General features: G+C 41.5%; 1 protein-coding gene, 1 long non-coding RNA gene and 1 other non-coding gene across 4 annotated transcripts; 2 read left to right on the forward strand and 1 right to left on the reverse strand.

The window, feature by feature from the left end:
* The first annotated feature begins 4238 nt into the window (after window positions 1-4238).
* On the forward strand, window positions 4239-5991 carry LOC148665993 (uncharacterized). Its single transcript, XR_015936589.1, has 4 exons — window positions 4239-4637; window positions 5146-5178; window positions 5306-5344; window positions 5730-5991. It is a non-coding gene; the product is annotated as an uncharacterized LOC148665993 (long non-coding RNA).
* Window positions 5992-6216: 225 nt separating this feature from the next.
* Window positions 6217-15042, forward strand: LOC148665994 (antigen WC1.1-like). Of its 2 annotated transcripts, XM_088631664.1 has the most exons (12): window positions 6217-6774; window positions 9256-9327; window positions 9555-9869; window positions 10053-10085; window positions 10272-10310; window positions 10413-10556; window positions 10823-10921; window positions 11211-11282; window positions 11925-12011; window positions 12514-12600; window positions 12898-12996; window positions 13948-15042. In XM_088631664.1, exons 1-12 carry the CDS (start codon window positions 6348-6350, stop codon window positions 14109-14111), a joined length of 1638 nt encoding a protein of 545 aa, XP_088487790.1. In that variant the 5' UTR covers window positions 6217-6347; the 3' UTR covers window positions 14112-15042. The 2 variants fall into 2 exon arrangements, with proteins under 2 accessions (XP_088487790.1, XP_088487789.1); XM_088631663.1 differs by lacking the exons at window positions 12514-12600; window positions 12898-12996; window positions 13948-15042 and having other exon boundaries at window positions 11925-12504.
* A 5779-nt stretch (window positions 15043-20821) lies between these two features.
* On the reverse strand, window positions 20822-20909 carry trnay-gua (transfer RNA tyrosine (anticodon GUA)). The gene is given in 2 exon segments: window positions 20822-20857; window positions 20873-20909. It is a non-coding gene; the product is annotated as a tRNA-Tyr (tRNA).
* Window positions 20910-21190: the final 281 nt, after the last annotated feature.

The following is a 21190-nucleotide window of genomic DNA, read 5'->3' on the forward strand; positions in this document are numbered from 1 at the left end:
GTGTGCTAGACTCTCCAGTATTTCACACACAGTCACTGTGCTGCTAGACTCTCCAGTATCTCACACACAATCACTGTGTGCTAGACTCTCCAGTATCTCACACACAGTCACTGTGCTGATAGACTCTCCAGTATCTCACACACAGTCACTGTGCTGCTAGACTCACCAGTATCTCACACACAGTCACTGTGCTGCTAGACTCTCCAGTATCTCACACACAATCACTGTGTGCTAGACTCTACAGTATCTCACACACAGTCACTGTGCTGCTAGACTCTACAGTATCACACACACAGTCACTGTGCTGCTAGACTCTCCAGTATCTCACACACAGTCACTGTGCTGCTAGACTCTCCAGTATCTCACACACAGTCACTGTGTGCTAGACTCTCCAGTATCTCACATACAGTCACTGTGCTGCTAGACTCACCAGTATCTCACACACAGTCACTGTGCTGCTAGACTCTCCAGTATCTCACCCACAGTCACTGTGTGCTAGACTCACCAGTATCTCACACACAGTCACTGTGCTGCTAGACTCTCCAGTATCTCACACACAATCACTGTGTGCTAGGCTCTCCAGTATCTCACACACAGTCACTGTGCTGATAGACTCTCCAGTATCTCACACACAGTCACTGTGCTGCTAGACTCTCCAGTATCTCACACACAATCACTGTGTGCTAGACTCTCCAGTATCTCACATACAGTCACTGTGCTGCTAGACTCACCAGTATCTCACACAGTCACTGTACTGCTAGACTCACCAGTATCTCACACACAGTCACTGTGCTGATAGACTCTCCAGTATCTCACACACAATCACTGTGTGCTAGACTCTCCAGTATCTCACACACAGTCACTGTGCTGATAGACTCTCCAGTATCTCACATAGAGTCACTGTGCTGCCAGACTCTCCAGTATCTCACACACAGTCACTGTGCTGCCAGACTCTCCAGTATCTCACACACAGTCACTGTGCTGCCAGACTCTCCAGTATCTCACACACAGTCACTGTGCTGCTCGACTCTCCAGTATCTCACACACAGTCACTGTGCTGCTAGACTCTCCAGTATCTCACACACAGTCACTGTGCTGCTAGACTCACCAGTATCTCACACAGTCACTGTGCTGCTAGACTCACCAGTATCTCACACACAGTTACTGTGCTGCTAGACTCTCCAGTATCTCACATACAATCACTGTGTGCTAGACTCTCCAGTATCTCACACACAGTCACTGTGTGCTAGACTCTCCAGTATCTCACACACAATCACTGTGCTGCTAGACTCTCCAGTATCTCACACACAGTCACTGTGCTGCTAGACTCTCCAGTATCTCACACACAGTCACTGTGCTGCTAGACTCTCCAGTTTCTCACACACAGTCACTGTGCTGCTAGACTCTCCAGTATCTCACACACAGTCACTGTGCTGCTAGACTCTCCAGTATCTCACACACAGTCACTGTGCTGCTAGACTCTCCAGTATCTCACACACACTCACTGTGCTGCTAGACTCTCCAGTATCTCACACACAGTCACTGTGTGCTAGACTCTCCAGTATCTCACACACAGTCACTGTGCTGCTCTACTCTCCAGTATCTCACACACAGTCACTGTGCTGCTAGACTCTCCAGTATCTCACACAGTCACTGTGCTGCTAGACTCACCAGTATCTCACCCACAGTCACTGTGCTGCTAGACTCTCCAGTATCTCACACACAGTCACTGTGTGCTAGACTCTCCAGTATCTCACACACAGTCACTGTGCTGCTAGACTCTCCAGTATCTCACACACAGTCAGGGTCTGAAATGGCAGAGAGCGGACTTTCTGTATTTTACTGAAGATGACTTAGTGGATTTAGTAGACCTTCTGTGTTTCATTTTCTGCGTGTCCTCTGTTTCTTGTTCACTGGCAGATGGACTAGCAATCCAGTTAAACAGGTTAAAGAAATTTTAATTATATGACATATTTTGAAAATGTATTAATATACTATATATATGTAAGTAATAAGTTTATTCCATGCTGAAAATAGAAGAAAGAAAACAACATTTCGGCCGTGGAGCCTTCTTCAGATTTAAGACCACACCTGAAGTGATCTCACACCTGAAGTCTCCACAGCCAAAATGTTGTGTTTTCTCTCTTCTCTTTTCAGTATGGAATAAACATATTACTTGTTCCTTTGCAGCCTATGCATGCTGATCCTGCTACCCACCTGAACTATATATATACAATATATACATTAAATATAAATATACAAAATATCCTCTACTAGTTAAAGTAAGTATCTGTGTCAGCATGCGTAGTCTGCAAAGAAAGTAAAGATTTTTTTCCATGCTGAAAGGAGACAGAATGTTGTGGCTGTGGAGCCTTCTTGGGATGTGAACAAGGCTCCAGCGCTGAAGTGTTGAGTCTCCTTTCTTTTCTTTTAAGTATGGAATAAACTTTTACTTGTTCCTATGTTAAATATACTCTGGATATGGTAATAATACTTTTATCTGTCTCCAGGCAGAGCTGATGTGAGGCTGGTGAATGGAGCCAGTCCCTGTGAGGGGACAGTGGAGATTCACTATAAAGGAGAGTGGGGAACAGTACTTAGTTTTAATTGGGATCTGGATGATGCTGCAGTGGTGTGCAGACAGCTGGGCTGTGGATCTGCTGTTTCAGCACGAGGAGGAGCTCACTTTGGACCAGGGTCTGGATCAATCCTGTTGGGTGCTGTTTCCTGCAGCGGGTCAGAGTCTGCACTGAGGGAGTGTGGTAAAAGTGAAATGAAACAGTATAGCTTTCCTCATAGCTATGATGCTGGAGTGAGGTGTTCAGGTAAGAGACACAGACTCTCTCCAGTCTCCAATACTGAGACATTTAAAACTCCTCCACTGATCGAGAGTCCATTATCATGATCCATCTGTCCATCCTCCCATTCCCACTGCTCCTCTCCTGTTGAGAGCTTCTCACTGACAACACTCCTCACTGTCACTGTGTGTCTCTATTATAAATCCAAACTATAAAAAATTTCAACCACCTATCTTTTACTTTTTCTCTACTGTTATTGCTCCTGCTCTCTTACTGTCTACTATTAGCAAGGAATATTCTTAAAAAATATAGATATCCTAATAAAACATGAATTATATAGCAATTATAAATATAGGGAATAAATAAATAAATATAAATAATATTTATTTTTCTGATAATTATTTCCATAATCATATTAAGGACAAAGCATACATTTAGCACATGACTCTTCAGTTTGAGAAAACTCATTTTTTCATGTGTTTGTACACCAGGACAACAGAAAGTGTCTCTATTTCTGTCATTCTGAGCTCATCCTGTTTGTGGTCACTGCGTCTGTAAATGCTTCACTGTGTCTATATTGTTTTAACACTGGTGAAATGAGAGTCTGCATGGGTTCCAGTGGGCTGTGGGGTGAAATACCTTCTCAACAGCTGTCAGTGGATGTGGTCAGTCATTTCAGGTGTGTTTTAATGGTATTTTGGTGTCAGGTGTCAGTGGATCCGGTGAATTTCAGGTATATTTTAATGGGTTTTCATGGTATTGTGAGCTCAGTGTTGTAGACCTCAGTGCTGCAGTGGGCTGTGTGTCCAGGTGCTGTACCAGCTGGCCCAGGGGCAGATTCTTGGTGGTGGAGTAACTATCAGTCTGATACAGATGAGCCCAGAATGGAATTGTGGGATGAGTTCTCAATACTGATTTGTACCTAAATAGAAATTAAAAAGAGCAACTTCTGTTGGCTTTGTCAAGTTATTCAATGATATTGCTATTGAAGATTGGTCCTCTAACCTCTTAGCTGCTCTGTCTTATTGTAATATGGGCGGCATTATACTGAAGATGGGGAATTAACTCCAGATGGAGAATTAAAATTTAAAGATTGGCACCTTCAACAAAAATAGCAGCCCTGTGTTATTTGATACAGGGGCTCTGAGTATCTCCTCCAGTTTTTTTCTTGAAACATATAAGTAAGGCTGAGTAATAGTAATTATATGTAAAATGGTTTCGTTTTGTTCTCTAAAATAAAAAATAAAAATAAATATAACTTAGACCTGTTCTGTTTTGCTCCTGAATTCAGCTGTTTAATCAGTGAAAAGTTGTATACGCCTCATTCATCACCACTATATCTCTGTCTGAGTCTGTACTGTGGGTTTAATCAGTGAAGAGCTCTAGTCCTATTGATCACTAGTACTCTATTGAAGGTTTACTGTATACTTGAAGGCAGAGTTGAGGATCACTGCTAGATGTTGCAGGGAGATTTCGTTGTGTTGTGACACTGTGTCTGCTCTCCCCCTGTCCTGTCTGCAGGATACCAAAGGTTCAGGCTGGTGAACGGCTCAGACTCCTGCTCTGGCCGAGTGGAGTTACAGTGGCTCTTCAGGGACTGGGGGACAGTGTGTGATCTCTACTGGGACCTGAGAGATGCCAGTGTTCTCTGCCAGCAGCTGGGCTGTGGGGAGGCTGTAGCAGCTCCAGGACAGGCCTGGTTTGGACAAGGCAGTGGACCAGTATTGGCTGATGTGTTTGAGTGCCAGGGCAATGAGAGCCATCTCTCACACTGTGCTGTCTCTTCATGGGGGAGAGCAGGGTGCTCTCATGGACAGGACGCAGGAGTCATCTGCTCTGGTGAGAATCATTTGATAAAATGACACCCCCTCTGCTTATACACAGCAGCACACTATCTTCATGGTTGACCGAATAACTGCTCTGTTACATACCGCAGTAAAAGGATAGAGATGTTTGAATTTCTTTTCTTAATCCATTTCAGTGTATTATCAACATATATAACTCAAAATTTCTCCAAAGTGGTTATTAGGTTGCTGTGTAATTTTCTTTCAGAAGAGTAGATATATACAGTGCATACAAATACAGTGAGGAGTAGAAATCAAGTGTATATTTGTTATTCAGATCACCAATGAAAGAATGTCCTGGAACTCAGTATATTGTAATTAATGCCTGATCTCTGCAATTAATCCATTAACCCAGAGCCTAATTATGCAGGGTGCTGTACTAGTATAAAGAGGGAATCCGGAGGTCAAGGTTTATCAAAGTAATTTTTGTGCCACACAACTGACACTCCACTGGTGAAACCACTCCTGTGGACAGTAATGAGCTCCTTCATTCTCTTTTACAGACTTGAAAAGCAGCAACGACTCACTTGGCACAGGTAAAGGGAGACTAATGACTAATTTTGTCATTAATCAGTGTTGTTTTAATTTTAGTTTCATTACTGATGTTAACTTGTTTGATTCACATATAGCTCACACTGCTTTCCCTCTCTATGTGTTTGACAGGTTACCCATCTTCCTCTGTTCCTTCCTAAGTAACAGCAGGTATGAACTGGTCCTTGTTCTGTATCTCCAGGGCTCTCAGTGTGCGTTGACATCTCTGTTACTCATTTCAGACTCTGGCACTGTGAGGCAGCAGGTGTGTGTGGAGTTTTTCAACACTGTCCCTCTCAACCTCTCTAACACACACAGTCAGGCTCTGTGAGGCAGCAGGACATAAAAGCTGCTTGCACTGCATCTGCTGCCCCTTAGCTGATGTTCAGCAAATTATCTCCCACTAGAGGTCACAGTGATCTCTTAGTACTGCATTGACTTCTGACCATTGGCCCCTTACCTCTGATTTTCTGCTCCTAGACCAACTGTCAGTAATGTTTATATATACTGTATACTGTATATGTGTTTATATCACTGGGTATTGTCTCTCTCCCAGCCCAGCGCTCCCTCAGGCTGGTTGGGGCAGGTAGTGACTGTGCTGGGAGGCTGGAGGTTTATCCTGGGGGACAGTCTGCGATGACTCCTGGGACCTGGCAGACTCTCAGGTGGTGTGCAGGCAGCTCCAGTGTGGGACGGCCCTCAGTGCTCCAGTGCCAGCCTCCTTCAGCCAGGGAACTGGAGCCATCTGGCTGAACATAGTGGGCTGTCTGGGGAACGAGTCATCTCTGTGGGAGTGTCCGTCAGCAGGGTGGGGACAACATGACTTTGGACACAAGGAGGATGTGGGAGTGGTGTGTTCAGGTACAGGACTCATATCACACCATGACGTTTTCATACAGTAGGGTGTTAACTACCAGGAGTATTGTACAGTATCTCCTGGTCAAGACAAGAACAGGGACAGTAATGTGAAAATAATACTTTTACTGTAATAGTAATAGGGTGCTTGACATAATAATCCAAAGATTCTCAATTTGGATTGTAATTTACAGAATAAAGAGATACTAGTGCCAGACTGATGCTTGACATTGATTTAAAAAAAGTTACCAATGTATTGTTTTCTGTTGAGAAAGAGCATTCTGTTCCATTAATATGATTTTGGAGAAAAGAAAAGATTATGAAATCCTCTAGTGTCACAATAGACTTAGCAGACACACTGTTTCTATCTGAGGTCTTTAATCTAGAAGTCTGTGTCAGTTCAGAGCAGGGTTCTCTCAGTCTGTCCACTTGTGTGTCCCCAGAGTTCAAGGAGCTGCGACTGGCCGAGGGCTGTTCTGGTCAGCTGGAGATTTTCTACAATGGCACCTGGGGCAACGTGTGCTCAAATAGCATGAGTGAGGACACAGTGAGTCTGATCTGTCAGGAGCTGAACTGTGGGAAGAGTGGGCGTGTCGTCGATTCAGCCCCCAGACGGGACTCCGCTCCTCACTGGCTTGATGAATTTAAACGCCGCCCTCACGACTCCACGCTGTGGCACTGCCCCTCCTCTGCCTGGAATCAGACCCAGTGCACAGACTCTGAAGTGGCTCTGATCACCTGCTCAGGTAAGGACTCCAGATCATGACTTATAAATTAAATAGATAGCCCAGTGTTTCACTGTTTTTGTCCACGGCCTGTGTTGGACAGCAAGACGTTGAAGGTTAAGATTATGGTGGGATGGCTCAGAACCTAATTTGACATAAATCTGTCTTCACACAAAAATGGTGGGTAAAACATTGACACCTAAATACGTCAATAATTGATTAGTTTCACAAAAACTGTTCCTAGTGGCTTTTATTACAATCAGACTAACATGCCTGTCATTATTATCAAAGAAAAAACAGATAAAATACTTTGAGGTTCAAGAGAATTTTAAATGTCTTAATTATAATAAATTATAATTATAATAATTGCTTACACTTATATAGTGCTTTTCTGGACACTCCACTTTTCTGTCCCCGTCACTATGCCGGGGCATTAGGACCCACATAAACCGCAGGATGAGCATCCCCTGCTGGCCCCACTAACACCTCTTCTAGCAGCAACCTTAGTTTTTCCCAGGGATCTCCCATCCAGGTACTGACCAAGCTCACACCTGCTGAGTTTCAGTGGGGGGGGGGGGGGGCTGCCAGTGGTGAGTTGCAGGGTGATATGGCTGCTGGCAAAGGAACCTGATGTCAGGGCTAGATTTCTCTCACACCATCTATTGTTACAACTATTACTCTCCACAGTACAAAACTGGACACAGCCCAACAGACGTGAAAGGCGATCTGGTATCTCTTACCTTTTTGCCCAGACATCGCTGCAGCTGTGCTGTTTCAGCATTATTTGGCTTGGCTCCAAACCGTCGCGGTGTGGCCGTATGCTGTTTATTACAGTGGTTGACATGGAAACCTGTTTTGAATACAGATGAGCTGTAGTCATTTAGTAGGCGACTTTTTTTTGGTTAGTTAATCAAGCTAGTTGTTCTGTCATTTCCGTGCTGGATTTCAAAGAAAAAGGATTAAGGATTCGCGATGCTTAAACGAGGAATCTGCCCCTTGTTCTTGATCTCTGCAGAAACATTGGGATCAACATTGGGGGATTTTTTCACGCAGATACCAGGTGAAGCTGAGGATGGACTGCGTCCATACAGCAGAGGGGCGTGACGTGATTTATTTTAATGACATTGTAACACACCGAGCCCCGTTAAATGCACAGCTCTACCACATGCAAAGCTCGTAACATGTCTCTGTTCCTGTCGCATTATCCCAGAAATGACCGATAACAGACCCTCTGTTTGCCTAAAAAAAAGGGGATTGAACGTGTTTGAACATGTTGAAAACGATATAAGCAAGTCTAAGAGGGAAATGTTTGTCTCCGCACAAAAAACAGTTGCTGGCTACGTTTAGTTGTTTCTGGGCCGAGTCGCTCTTCGTTGTTATCATAACACCAAGAGTGACTCATTGAAGAGAAATGATGCCAAAATGTTTGATCTGTACACAACCGGTAACTGTTGCCAGAGAGCAATAGCAATAGTTGTATAAGTGAATTGATTGCTGATTTTATATTGCTTATCCCTAGCAAATAATGTTCTGTATATGTGGTGTTTATTTTGAGTCACACAATGTTAGTTTAGTCTTATCCATTACTGATTATTTCCAGTTTAAAAGAATAAACAATCTGCTAATTAAGAAATACGGTGAGCTGTCAAAAAGTGCTGAATGTTAGTTTTATGAGCAGATTCCAGAGTTTCTAATCCCTAATCCCAGAGTATGGAACTTTAAATCCAGCAGTTTACCAAGCAATATGCCTTACAAATGTCTTCAGACATTCACACAGTTTTCCTATTTTATTGTTTTAGATCTGGCAGTCACAGCATTTTCAAGAAGCAATATGTGTTATATACAGAATCCGTACAACACATTAAAAAATGAAAGTAAAAAAATATATAATACGAAAGACAAAAGAAGATGTAATGACTGCATGAGTACTCATACTTGCAGCTAACATACTCTCATACTCAGACATGATACTGTTGTAACAGAAGAAATAAGGTTCTTGATCCCGAGATGAAGTAAAACAGATTAGTTTATTGCATGCAAGGAACAATAAAGCCGAAGTCTTGTTTCCCGCAAGAAACAACAAAACCGAAGTATTGTTCGCCGTACTGTTACAAACTTTTGGGTTATATAGTGTTTTCTTCTCCGTTTCTGACGTCACTCGGTCTGATGGTAAAGAGGGGGGATCATGGTATTTGGCCAGTTTACGATGTTCTTGAGAAATGGTCAGTTTAAGATTACACCCAGGGGGGTTCCTAGCTTGCATCTGCAATCCTTATCAGTTAACCCCCTTTCCTGCCATAAACCCCAGCTTGTGACTTAGAAGTCTAAACCTCATACAGAAAGGATTAAAAACCCCCATCTTCACATCTTTCTTCAATACTCATTAATGTCAACATAGTTCAGGTGGGAGCAGCCTAGTAAACCTATTACTTGTTCCTTAATGTCTTCATGTCCAGTATAAAGGTTATTAATCTTAAATTAACAGGGTTTTCCTTCTTTTAGATGAAGAGAAGAAGTCTGTGCCCCGGAGTTTCAAATCCTGTTCCACAGCCTCAGGCCAGGACACATGTTCAAGTGAGTTTACAAAATGTATCTGTATGTTGATAAAATAAATCAGTTCTTACATTTTTTTCACAAATAACAAATAAAGTCAGTGCTCTAAACCAGACAGTAGTCGAGATGTATTTTGCTTTGATGTTGATAAGATGTGTCAAAACAATCTCTGGACTACTGGCTCCTCAGGCTGGTTGGGTTTGTACTGTATCTCTATGTCTGTTAATCAGATTTGTTTTGTTCTCTAGACTACTGGCCCCTCAGGCTGGTTGGAGGAAGAGATGCCTGCTCTGGGAGGGTGGAGGTTTATCACAATGGCTCCTGGGGGACAGTCTGTGATGATTCCTGGGACCTGCAGGATGCCCAGGTGGTCTGCAGACAGCTGGGCTGTGGAGATGCAGTGAGTGCAGTGGGAAACGCATCATTTGGACCAGGGGATGGCACCATCTGGCTGGACAAGGTGAACTGCAGGGGCAGTGAGCTTCACTTGTGGGACTGTTGGCACCCTCCCCTGGGACAGAGCGACTGTCTGCACAAGGAGGACGCTGGGGTCACCTGTACAGGTGAGTGGGAGCAGCTGGAGCTCCCAGCGTGTTCAGGGCTGCTCTCAGTACAGGAATACAGATGTAAATAATAATGAAGAAGCCAACACAAATTCTGCCTATTAGAAATATAATTAGTATGAGCCCTTATGGCTATTAAATACTCTCTGAATCTCGACCCATCCCTTCTCCTTTTTTTTTCAGGTTGGGGATCTCAAAGTCATCCAGTGACAACAGGTAATGCAGTTGACAGAAGGGAATAAGAGACATTTCGGTTTGTCTAAATGATGCTGCTGGCAAACTGCATGGTTTTCAGAAGTACTGCTCTCTATAAACTATAGCCTCTCTGTTTCATTTCTGTCAAGAAATAAAGAGAATTATTGTGAATCTCCTCATCAAAAAACATTTTATCTTCTATTATAGCTCTTCCTACTTCCACCAGCACTTCTTCTGTGGAAACAGGTAAATTCTCCAGTTTCTAATCTCTGTCCAGATGAGATCACTACTGAGATTAAAGATTAAAACACAGAAGATTATTTTCTGATCTGTGTCCCTCTCCCTCAGGCAGCACGAGGACAACACCCCAGACACAGCTGCTGGGAGGCCTCTCCGTCTCGCTCCCGGTCCTCCTGCCACTGGGGGCTCTGCTTTTTGTGGTGTTTGCCCTGTTAGTGTGGCAGCTGATCCATAACAGGAAGCTGAGGAAAGGTAGGGAGGGAACTAGTGACCTCTGGTGGTCAGTACTATCACTCACATGAAACTGATATGTGGATTTTACTCTAAGATGGAGATCTGTAGAAATTTGCAGATGTGTATAATATATAATATATAATATATAATATATAATATATAATATATAATATATAATATAATATTTATGTGCACAGATGCCCAAGAAAAGGTTTAGCACCCAATTAAATACCTTATATTCCCCTCACTGCATGTTAACCCTGAGTGTTTGTTTCCTAACACAGCCCTATCTAAGGGAGCACACACCCCCTATCATGATGCTGTTTATGAGGAAATAGAGCACAAACCGGCCAGAGAGGGAACCTACAGCGCCCCCAGGAGAGGTGAGTGGAGAGAGTGTACAGAGGGTGTGATTGGTCTCCACCCTCTGAGGAAGATTTGAGGACTTACACTTGTAGAATATCTCACCACACTGGTTTCAGACAGTGGTTTCTTTCTCAAGAGGTATGTCAACATGAGTAACGAAAATCAGCACAGCACTGTCCCTGATCTAAAAACAAACTCTGTGTTACTTTTCACACTCTGGCTTCTCACACAGTGGGAACAGCCAGTAGAGGACAGTGAAGCTGCTGTCTGACTGCAGGTATTACTGATCTGTCCTCCTGTTCACAGGGAGATTCTTCTCTGACGAGCTGCCCTCAGGATACGATGATGTGGAGGACAGTGAGGGAGACCCAGTATCAGGTGAGGGGAGATGGAGTCAGGGGGCTCAGTGTGTGTGGGGGTGTCTTCAGTCCAGTACTCACTCTCATCCCAAACCAGGCTGAAATCTAGAGAACTTGTGTAGAAAATTCTGAATCTGAAAAATATACTGTAACCTCCGTTGTTTGACACCTTATTAACTCTGTTCTTCAGTGTTGCCTAATGCTGGCCTGATCTTAACAGATCACAGAGGCTAAGACAAAACAAAACTAGTCTTTATCAGTAGAGGGAGAGGATACCTTTAAGGAATAGTTAGGATGCAGCTCTAACTAGTGTTGATGCAACAGTTACCATTTCCCTCAGGAGCAGAATTCAGGATCGTTGTCCCAGAATGATGACTGGGAAACTGAAGGCAGGAGAAACCACCTTTCAGATGAGATACTAACACCAACATTCTGACTTAATTATTAAAGATTCTCTTGATGGCTGTTTATAAGACTCACCCTGGAGTCTTGTCTTAATTTTATCTCACAAAGCATTTAGAATTACACTTTACTATAACTACATGGAAAACACATTTTACTCTGCAGTTCTTATGAACATCAGTGTTTAAAGTGATTGCAGCACTGTGGTGAAGTAAGTCAGAGTTGAAGTGTACATTCTCTGTGTCTCTGTGTGGTTCAGGAGAATCGATAACCTCTCTGAAAGAAGAGATCCCAGAGCACTATGATGATGCTGTAACTGTACCTCAGAGTCCAGACGCTTTGTCAGGTTGGTTATTTCAGTCCAGTCCCAAAGAGAAACCCTGCACCAAACCCAGTGAGTCTGACTCTCTCTATTCTCTCTTTTATCTCAACCTCAGAATACAGAGTTATCATTTACTCAGCAACGGTCACATTAAACTGACTCTCTATGCTCTCAGCTCTGAACTATCAGTCTGGGTCACTGTGCTGCCAGTGTCCAGCTCCTCTTCAGTATCTTCACTCTGCCAAAATAAGTCCAAATCTAGGAATAGTTTTATATTTATTATGGAAGTGGATAGGTCTGGATTATTCTCTGGGTTATTCTGCTGCCATTCTCCAGCTCCTCTTCAGATATTTAACAACGATTCACAGCATTGCTCTCTCTTCTGAAACAGGCTACTCTGTTGTCATTCACCATTTTAATTTAAACAAAATAGAGTTAATTTGAAATGTATTATATAATCAGATTCCCAGGTCTCCTGTATTTTAAATCTGATATGGAACAGTAAACCTGTCTCTGTGTGGTTCAGGAGAGCTGATGTCCTCTGTGAAAGAAGAGGCTCCAGGATACTATGATGATGCTGTAACTGTACCTCAGAGCCCAGATGCCTTCTCAGGTGAGTCATTTCAGTCCAGTCCTACAGAGAGAAACCGTGCACCAATCCCAATGAGTCTGGCTCTCTCTGTGCACTACACAGCTCATCACACTGGATTATTCTCTGGGTTATTCTGCTGCCCGTGTCCAGATGAAACTCTTTAGATGTTTCACAAAGGTTCACAGCATTGCTCTCTCTGTCCTGATTAAGGTGGCCCTGTTGTTATTCACCATCTCAATAAAAATCTGAAATTAGCTTGAAATGTATTATAGAGTTAGGTTGCCAGATCTCTTTAATTTTAAATCTGATGTGTGACAGTGTGTGGTTCAGGGGAGCTGATGTCCTCTGTGACAGAAGAGGCTCCAGAGTACTATGACGATGCCATCACTGTACCCCAGAGCCCAGACACTGTGTCAGGTGAGTTATAATAAATGAGACTCATGAGTATGCCCTGTACCAGCCTGCACTAACCTCTGTCAGTAGAAAGTAGTTTCAACCTAATTTCACACCAGCAAATAAACACTAACTGGACGAGAAGAGCTCTAAATGATCAATTCTTCCTAAAAGATACAATTATATATGGAAAATTACTTACTTACTTCAAGGCTTTTGACTACAATATTGTAAAAACTATTCTGTTTAATCCAACCATTACTCCACTAACAGCCATTTGTATCACTCCAGATCATGTAATGCTTCTATCAATAAATGGTATATTGTTTATTTAGATTGGTTCATAAAATCAGCAAATACTCTTACAATGTACTGTTACAATCTCTGATTATTACGACGACTTAAAACGTTCATTCACTATACTATTGTGACTATGGAAGTGTTTTAAAAAATCTAGATACACCTGGCTATTGTCAACATTTCCAATTCTCCGGGCCTTCAAAGCAAGGAGATGTATGCTAAGATGTAGGGATGTGAGATTCAGTGAACAAAGCAACATAACGTTTACATCGGTTTACTTTAGTTAAGTTAGGTTGCATGATTAAGTGTCAATTAATAGTCCAAGAAAGACAAAAGGTGAGAACTCCTTGTCCAGATCAAATGTAAAGACCAGTTTGGTGTTTAATATCTGTACCTCATTAAGAGAGCTTGCCATTCAATTGTTTCTAGAAACTTTAATTGTTCTGAGATTCCCTTGGCTAAAAACTGCCTCTCCTGGTTAGTGGGAGCATTTTAAGAACAGGGAGATAGATTACCATTCATTTTGTAGCATCCAGGTTCACAAAGAGAGAAATGTTACTGAAGGTCTTATTCTTTTTTTTAAGCAGCTTTATCTCTTCAGCGGGGACAGGCAGAGGACAGCTGATGGACAGGAATGACTCTATATCAGCTATTATATCTGTGTCTCTCTGCCAGGTGTCCCCCACACTGACAGGGTCCTGCCCACTCTGCCTTCTGAAGAAGGAGCCCCTGCCCCTGACAGGACTGACTACGATGACGTTGGGGACGAGTCTCAGGGAGAGGATGGGTACTGTGAGACTGACAGGGCTGTCTGGGACAAGCTCCTCCTGCAGGTCTAGACACATAAGAGTTTTACCAACACAGTCTTACAGCAGCTCTGAGCACTGAGACTGTCTGACACTGTCTGTGACCTGAGTCCACTTCACTCCAGTGTTTCAACACTGACACTGTGACCTGAGTCCACTTCACTCCACTGTTTCCACACTGACACTGTCTGTGACCTGTGTCCACTTCACTCCACTGTTTCCACACTGACACTGTCTGTGACCTGTGTCCACTTCACTCCACTGTTTCCACACTGACACTGTGACCTGAGTCCACTTCACTCCACTGTTTCCACACTGACACTGTCTGTGACCTGTGTCCACTTCACTCCACTGTTTCCACACTGACACTGTCTGTGACCTGTGTCCACTTCACTCCACTGTTTCCACACTGACACTGTCTGTGTCCTGAGTCCACTTCACTCCACTGTTTCCACACTGACACCGTCTGTGACCTGAGTCCACTTCACTCCACTGTTTCCACACTGACACCGTCTGTGACCTGAGTCCACTTCACTCCACTGTTTCCACACTGACACTGTCTGTGACCTGAGTCCACTTCACTCCACTGTTTCCACACTGACGCTGTCTGTGACCTGAGTCCACTTCACTCCACTGTTTCCACACTGACACTGTCTGTGACCTGAGTCCACTTCACTCCACTGTTTCCACACTGACACTGTCTGTGACCTGAGTCCACTTCACTTCACTGTTTCCATATTGTCCTCTGTGTCTGTGTCTACAGTACCTGCAGCTTGTGTTTTACAACACGGAGGCTTGAACATCCCATTTCTGCTCAGCCTTACTTCTTTTTTTTATAATTTGATGTTTCAGAAATTAGGGAAAAAAATCATTGATGTATAATTCTGAATGTACCACTTTTGATTGTAACATTTTTATAAATGTCATTAGAATTTTGTTTTGCAATAAAGTTTTTTAAACCATTTTTGTTATCTGCATGTAATTTCTAAAGTATATTGTTACACATTCCACCCGCTCGAGCAAATTCCCACGCACACCCACTTAAACAGATGCGCATGCCACAGCTAATCTTCCTACCCCTTTCACTCCCATCACTACTTTAGCCCTCCTCTTTTCCCTCACCATCCCTCCCTAATTCGGATTCTCTTTGGAGCTTCCTAGTGCCCGTACTTTAGGTTTGAACTCATCATTGCTTCCTGGATTCTCGCTTGTTTCTGACCTCGTTTTTGCCTTTGCGATGTGGATTTGTCGTCTCGATTGAACTGTTCAAGCCTGTTTTTTTACTTTTGCCCGCCCATCAGCTTCTTGAGTATAAGGACTTGCGTGTTGTAACATTTTCTATAATCATGTTCAAAAGTGTGATATGTATTTTTTTTACATAACCTTATATTTGCCCGTACAGTACAACATATTTTTTGTACCCTCAAATCACCAACGTAATTTGAGGGTTCTGAGAAACACAAGTGAAACACGAGTGAAATCACAATAAATTATACAATAAATCTATTCAAATGCCCAGATATGACAGAACACATTTAAGACTTACACCCCCTTTAAATATGTATTTCCTTCATTTCAGTTTTCTTCCCTCCCCAGGACACTTGAAAATTTACTATTGCATATTAAAGGCTGTACATGTAATACTACTTATTAAGATAAACATTAAAGTTAATTATGAATAAAATATACGTTTCATTAAGAAATGTATTGATAAAATTCATTGTGAATAGTTGTAGTGTCTGGAAAGCAATTTTAGTTAAATATAAAAATATTTTTCAAGTGATTGGTGCATAAGCTTGTTATCTAGTGACTATATTATTTCCACTATATTCACAACAGTTCAAATGTGATCTCTTGTTCCACTTACTCCGCTACTCGGTTGCTTAAACCCTGCGAAGAGGCTTCAGTAACATCTAATGGGCAACAGCTGTTATTTTAGATTTGTTGCAATTGAGAACAGGTTTAGTACAGAGCTGCTGACAAATTTCAGCGGCCATGTTTGTTGCAACTGACATGTTGTAGATACCAATCAGCCTCAGGAAAAAAAACAAACATTGCCTGTGCCTTTTAAAAAAAGAAAAACAGAGCAGTAGTTTTTGAGATATTTTCAGGTAGAATGTAATAACTAAAGTTAACTAGTCCAACAATAATGCGTGGGGTCCTATCAATAGAAACCAAATTGCAACTCGAAAACACAACAACCACAAAATGAGAAGTCTTCCAGGAAGCTAGGTAAATCCCTGTAGTAGTCTAATAACTATAAAAAAAGAAACAAACATGAGAGATCTTCAAAAGAAAAAGAACATTAAAAACATATCTGTGGAACAAGAAGAACACAGAATCTAACTGCGAGAGCTTTTTCAAGTTTTCGATACTCCATCATGCTCCTCTCATCTAAGTAGATCTCTCTCATCTATACAGTATTTATACAGGTCAGCTGGAGGTCCACAAGTAAGTAGCTGTGTCAGCATGCATGGGCTGCAAAGGAACGAGGACATTTCAAGAGTTACAACCCTCTTTATAAAGGGTGTGCACACTTATTCAGTCAAGGCACTGAAATATTATTCTTGTTCCAAAAAATGTTCCATTTGTTTTCTTTCTTAAATGTTGTTGATTAATAGATCTTATTAAATGTGAAAAAATCTGATTGTGAAAAGGTCAAATTCTTAGTGAAAAAATCAGAAATGTGAGAAAAGATGGATTGTGGGAGACCCTTGACTCCCCATGTCATGCTGTATTTCTCTCTCATTCTACTGGTAGTGGTGCCGTCGCTTCTGGAGAAAGTCTGTCAGTGGTCCTTCCAGACGGGTCAGTAAATACTGTTTGTGTGCTGTATAAAAAACGCTGTTGAATTTTTTTCTAAAACAGGAGAGATACGTTTCGGAATGCATTTTCTGGTAAAAATAAAATATCTACACGGGCGCTATTAGCTGAGTCTGAAGCCTGCTCTACAGAAGAACTATATTCAGAGTGCCAAAGAAGTCGCTTCCATGCGTCATAACACCACAAAGTCAGACTACAAGTGCTGAAAAGCCATTATGAATGGTAACTGGTAATTGGCTGGATTAAATTTCCAGTCTATTTGAGGGCATGACTTGGAATCCCACTGCTGCCCCATATTTCCTTATTAAGAATCACGATATTGTTGTTGTTGCCTCCACGCGATTTAATCAATTTCAGTAGAATTAATTTGAACAACAGTAATAATCATATTTGTTTTATTCCCTCATTGCAATTTGTACACAAAGATTATTTTTTTATTTTAAAAACGTGATAGCCTTGATGGGAAATAATACGGAACTGCAGGTGTGGGGGTCAAGTGGTAAGGTGTTGGTTTTGTAAACTGAAGTTTGTGGGTTTGAACCCTATCCGTGCCTGTTTTGTTTACCATGACATTCCTTTATCTAAGTCATCAAATGTCTTGCAATGTAGAAATCTCTGTAATAAGAGGAAAATAATTATCGGTAGTGTTTAATAATCCTTCTGTTGTTCTAGCATAATCTGCCCTGATTTTTAGTTGACAAAGCAATGGGTGCACACACCACCCTCTGCTGCCTGGCAGGATGGTTAAGTGGTCTAAAGTGCCACACTCAAGGACTCTTGTTTTTTCATGTTGCTCATGTGCTCTGGTCTCTAAGTGGAGGCGTCAGTTCAAATGTCACTCCCGATAGCTAAACTTTTCCTGTCGTGCATTATTCCAGTCTTGTACTCGCTGACAATCACAATAAAAGGAAAACGGAGAAATTGCTTAGCAAGAACTTAATGGACAAGGAAAATGCTTCCCAAAAACTTCAATGTCTTTAGCAGAAAGGAAAAATTAGATAGCCTTTGATTTCTGCCTTAAGAACTGTTTGGGCTGTCTGTAATTGAGAAAAGATGTTCGGTAAGATGGGCATTAAAATGTGAAAGACCAAATTATAAAAGCAGCAGGAGAAAGGTGCAGCACAATGAAATTTGTGAGTGTTCTACATTGTTAAAATTCATGAGTTTTTATGCTGCTTGGATTTCTTTTAAGCCTACGAAGTGACCCCTGTTTCATTTTCTATTCACCCACTCGTTTTGTAATATACCTCTCAAACTTCAGAACCAAATAAGATTTCATGTGTGACAGCATTCCCCTGCAAATACTGATGTATTGGGTGAACCTGAATGAAATATTTTAGTGCTGGCTCAAATATGAGGAATTTCAGGAAGACCTTTTTAAACTTGGTGTGCTTTCGTTTCGTTTGTTCACTCCTGTACTACAGCAGAAATATTTCTATAGGTGTATGATCATGGTAGGCTGACAGGAGGAACATGTGGCCCAAAAGCAGTGACAATATCAGAGGTGTCTGCAGTGTGTTGGTTTGTGAGCAACGATAAACTTGACGTGGAAGCAGGTGTGCCTGCATTAATACAGCTCCATCGATCGGAAAAAGTAACACAAGAACCGACTTAAATTAAAGAGAGTTTCTGCAGCTGAAAACGGAGACTGCTCCAGGTGATGATCAAACTCACAACCTCTGCAGAACACCACTGTATAAGCGCTGCACACTGACCAATTGCGCTACAATGCGGGGAAGTTAGCTTGAAGTTCAAAAACGATTTTGGCACGCCAGTAACGTTTTCACGAAACATCTCAGAGTTACGAAAACACTTACTTTGTTTATAAAATACACTGTGAATGTTTTCACAGCCATTTACACAATTTTTTTAACCAAACACAAATATTCTTATGTCCATATCCTCGCAAGAGAATTTCATAAGGCTGGTGGTAAATATCCTGTCCAGGAATATCGGGGCTGTAGCGGGTCAGATCTATTGATATAGTGAAGATGTTAATGGAGATGGTGTGTCTGGTCTATGTGTAAGAGATGTGCAGGAAGAATAATCTGTGATCTGGGAAGAAGAGAACCCCTTCGGAAGAGCGGTGCTCCTCACAGGAGAGAATAAAAAATAAATTCAGGGATGCTGATTTTTCTCCTTGGGGGAATTAAAATCACTCAGCAGGAGTGACCTTGTGGCACAATGGTAACGTGTCTGACTCCCCTTCAGAAGGTTGTATGTTCAAATTATATCAAAGTCACCTGATGTGTTTTCTGGTTCTGTTGGTGCTGAACCAGGAAAATACACCAGGTAGTTGAGTTTTATCTGTACACCACATAGGTAATCTGAACGAAATAACAGAGCAGTACAGAACATGCAGTCAGGAGCGAATTATCTTGAACACGACAAGAGAAAAGGCACACTGCACATCCGCGAAACACCACGTCCGACTTTAGAGACAGTTACATAACAGAATGGAAGTTTCAGACCCCTTTTTTATCACAGGTTCAAGGAAACCTGAAAGTTAGGGAGTTTTGTATTAAAAAGTGTCTGAAGCCTGTAAATATAATTTGCCCTTTTTTAATTGTGGATGAAATCCACTCCCATGTACCAGGACCTTACAGTATAGTCATGTTAATTAAAATGACTAACCCTATTGGACATTAGCTGGTGCTATTTGTAATGATTGCTATTTCATGCTGGAGAGAAAGGAAACCAGACCCAACGTTTGCTTTCAGGTGCTGTTCATTTATATAATGGACAAGTTTCCAACTCATTTCCTTAGTCTTGTTTACCTTGAATTTAAGTCACGAACCAGGTTTCTACTGTACATGTAAAGGCACAAGTAATAGATTCCGAGATCACAGGCAGAAACAATCAACACACTGAAAACACTAAATTATTCCTGATCGTAGTCGAAGATGTGCAAAAATAAATTTCCTGATTCCTAAAACCCAATAAAGTCCATGAAAAAGTCTATTTTCAATCCCAATACACGTAACTGGATATAAACCAGTGACCTTCACGTACTAACTATTCTGATGTATCTGTATTCTGTACGTGTATTCTGATGTATCAGGTGGATGCTGCACATTGGTGGTGGTGGAGGGGAGTCCCCATTACCTGTAAAGCGCTTTGAGTGGAGTGTCCAGAAAAAGCGCTATATAAGTGTTAGCAATTATTATTATTATTATTATTATTATTATTATTATTATTATCTGAATTGTTTTAGCACAGTTACAAGAAAGAGACAAAATCTTTTTTTTATTTTATTTAAAAAAAAAATTAATTCAAGCTGTAGGTTTGAAAATGATTATTTTAAATTTCCTAAATAATATAAAACACGAACATCACTCATTGTAAGCGTCTGACCATTGATATTCATGAATTGTAAGCCCGTACACTGTCACACGCTCTCAGTTCAGTGAGTATAATGCCTTTCAGGGTCAGAATATTATATTTTTGCCACTTATATCGAACCTGTTAATACTCCCAAAAGTGCAGTAGTAGCTTGTACTAAATAAAAATGTACAGTTCACCGCTAGTATAAACAGATGTGTGCAGTGTTTGCCTTTGTAAGCATTTGTGTAAAAAATAAGTTCACGATATGATAAAAACACAGGAAGCACAAACTTAATAATATAATGATTCAAAATCAAAACCAAATCATAAAGCCTATTAAGTACCTATCCTTTGAAAACAGAGAACACCTTAATATCTACAAAAAAACATGACATTTGTATCTACTTTTGAATTACAAAGCAGACAGAGTAGTCCATGAATTCAAAGATCAGATCTTGGCCAAAACAAGACAATCAGACGTGAGCTGAATTCGGAACAAGAGCCTCTGCTTCGTCGTTTATTGAGCTTTTGATCGAAGTCTGAATGAAAAAGATTCACTATTTTAACTCTTTGATTAAAGTACACAAAAAGCACCTTCCTTCAAGCCAGAATCAAACCAGCAACCTAAGGATTCCCCACTGTTTCCACTACAGTCCTCTGCTCTACCAACTGAGCTATCAAAGGGATGTCAAGAGCTTCTCTCTGGCACATACTGCCCAATGTAGTGAAATGTTCCAGGTGATTTAAATCCCAGTTCGACATCAAGTTTCCAACTCGTTTCCTTAGTCTTGTTTATCTTGAATTTAAGCCACAAACCAGGATTCTACTTTATAAACTTCCGGGGATATTACAAAAGGTTTGATGGGGCATCAATCATTCCAGGTGGAAAATGACTCAAGGACTTTTTTTTTCTCGAGGGATCATATTAAACATTTCATTTGGATCAAGAAGTGGAGCAGGGAGAC

Source organism: Lepisosteus platostomus, chromosome 5 (assembly GCF_059453375.1).
Source record: "Lepisosteus platostomus isolate fLepPlt1 chromosome 5, fLepPlt1.hap1, whole genome shotgun sequence".
In the NCBI taxonomy this organism is placed as follows: Eukaryota; Metazoa; Chordata; class Actinopteri; order Semionotiformes; family Lepisosteidae; genus Lepisosteus; species Lepisosteus platostomus.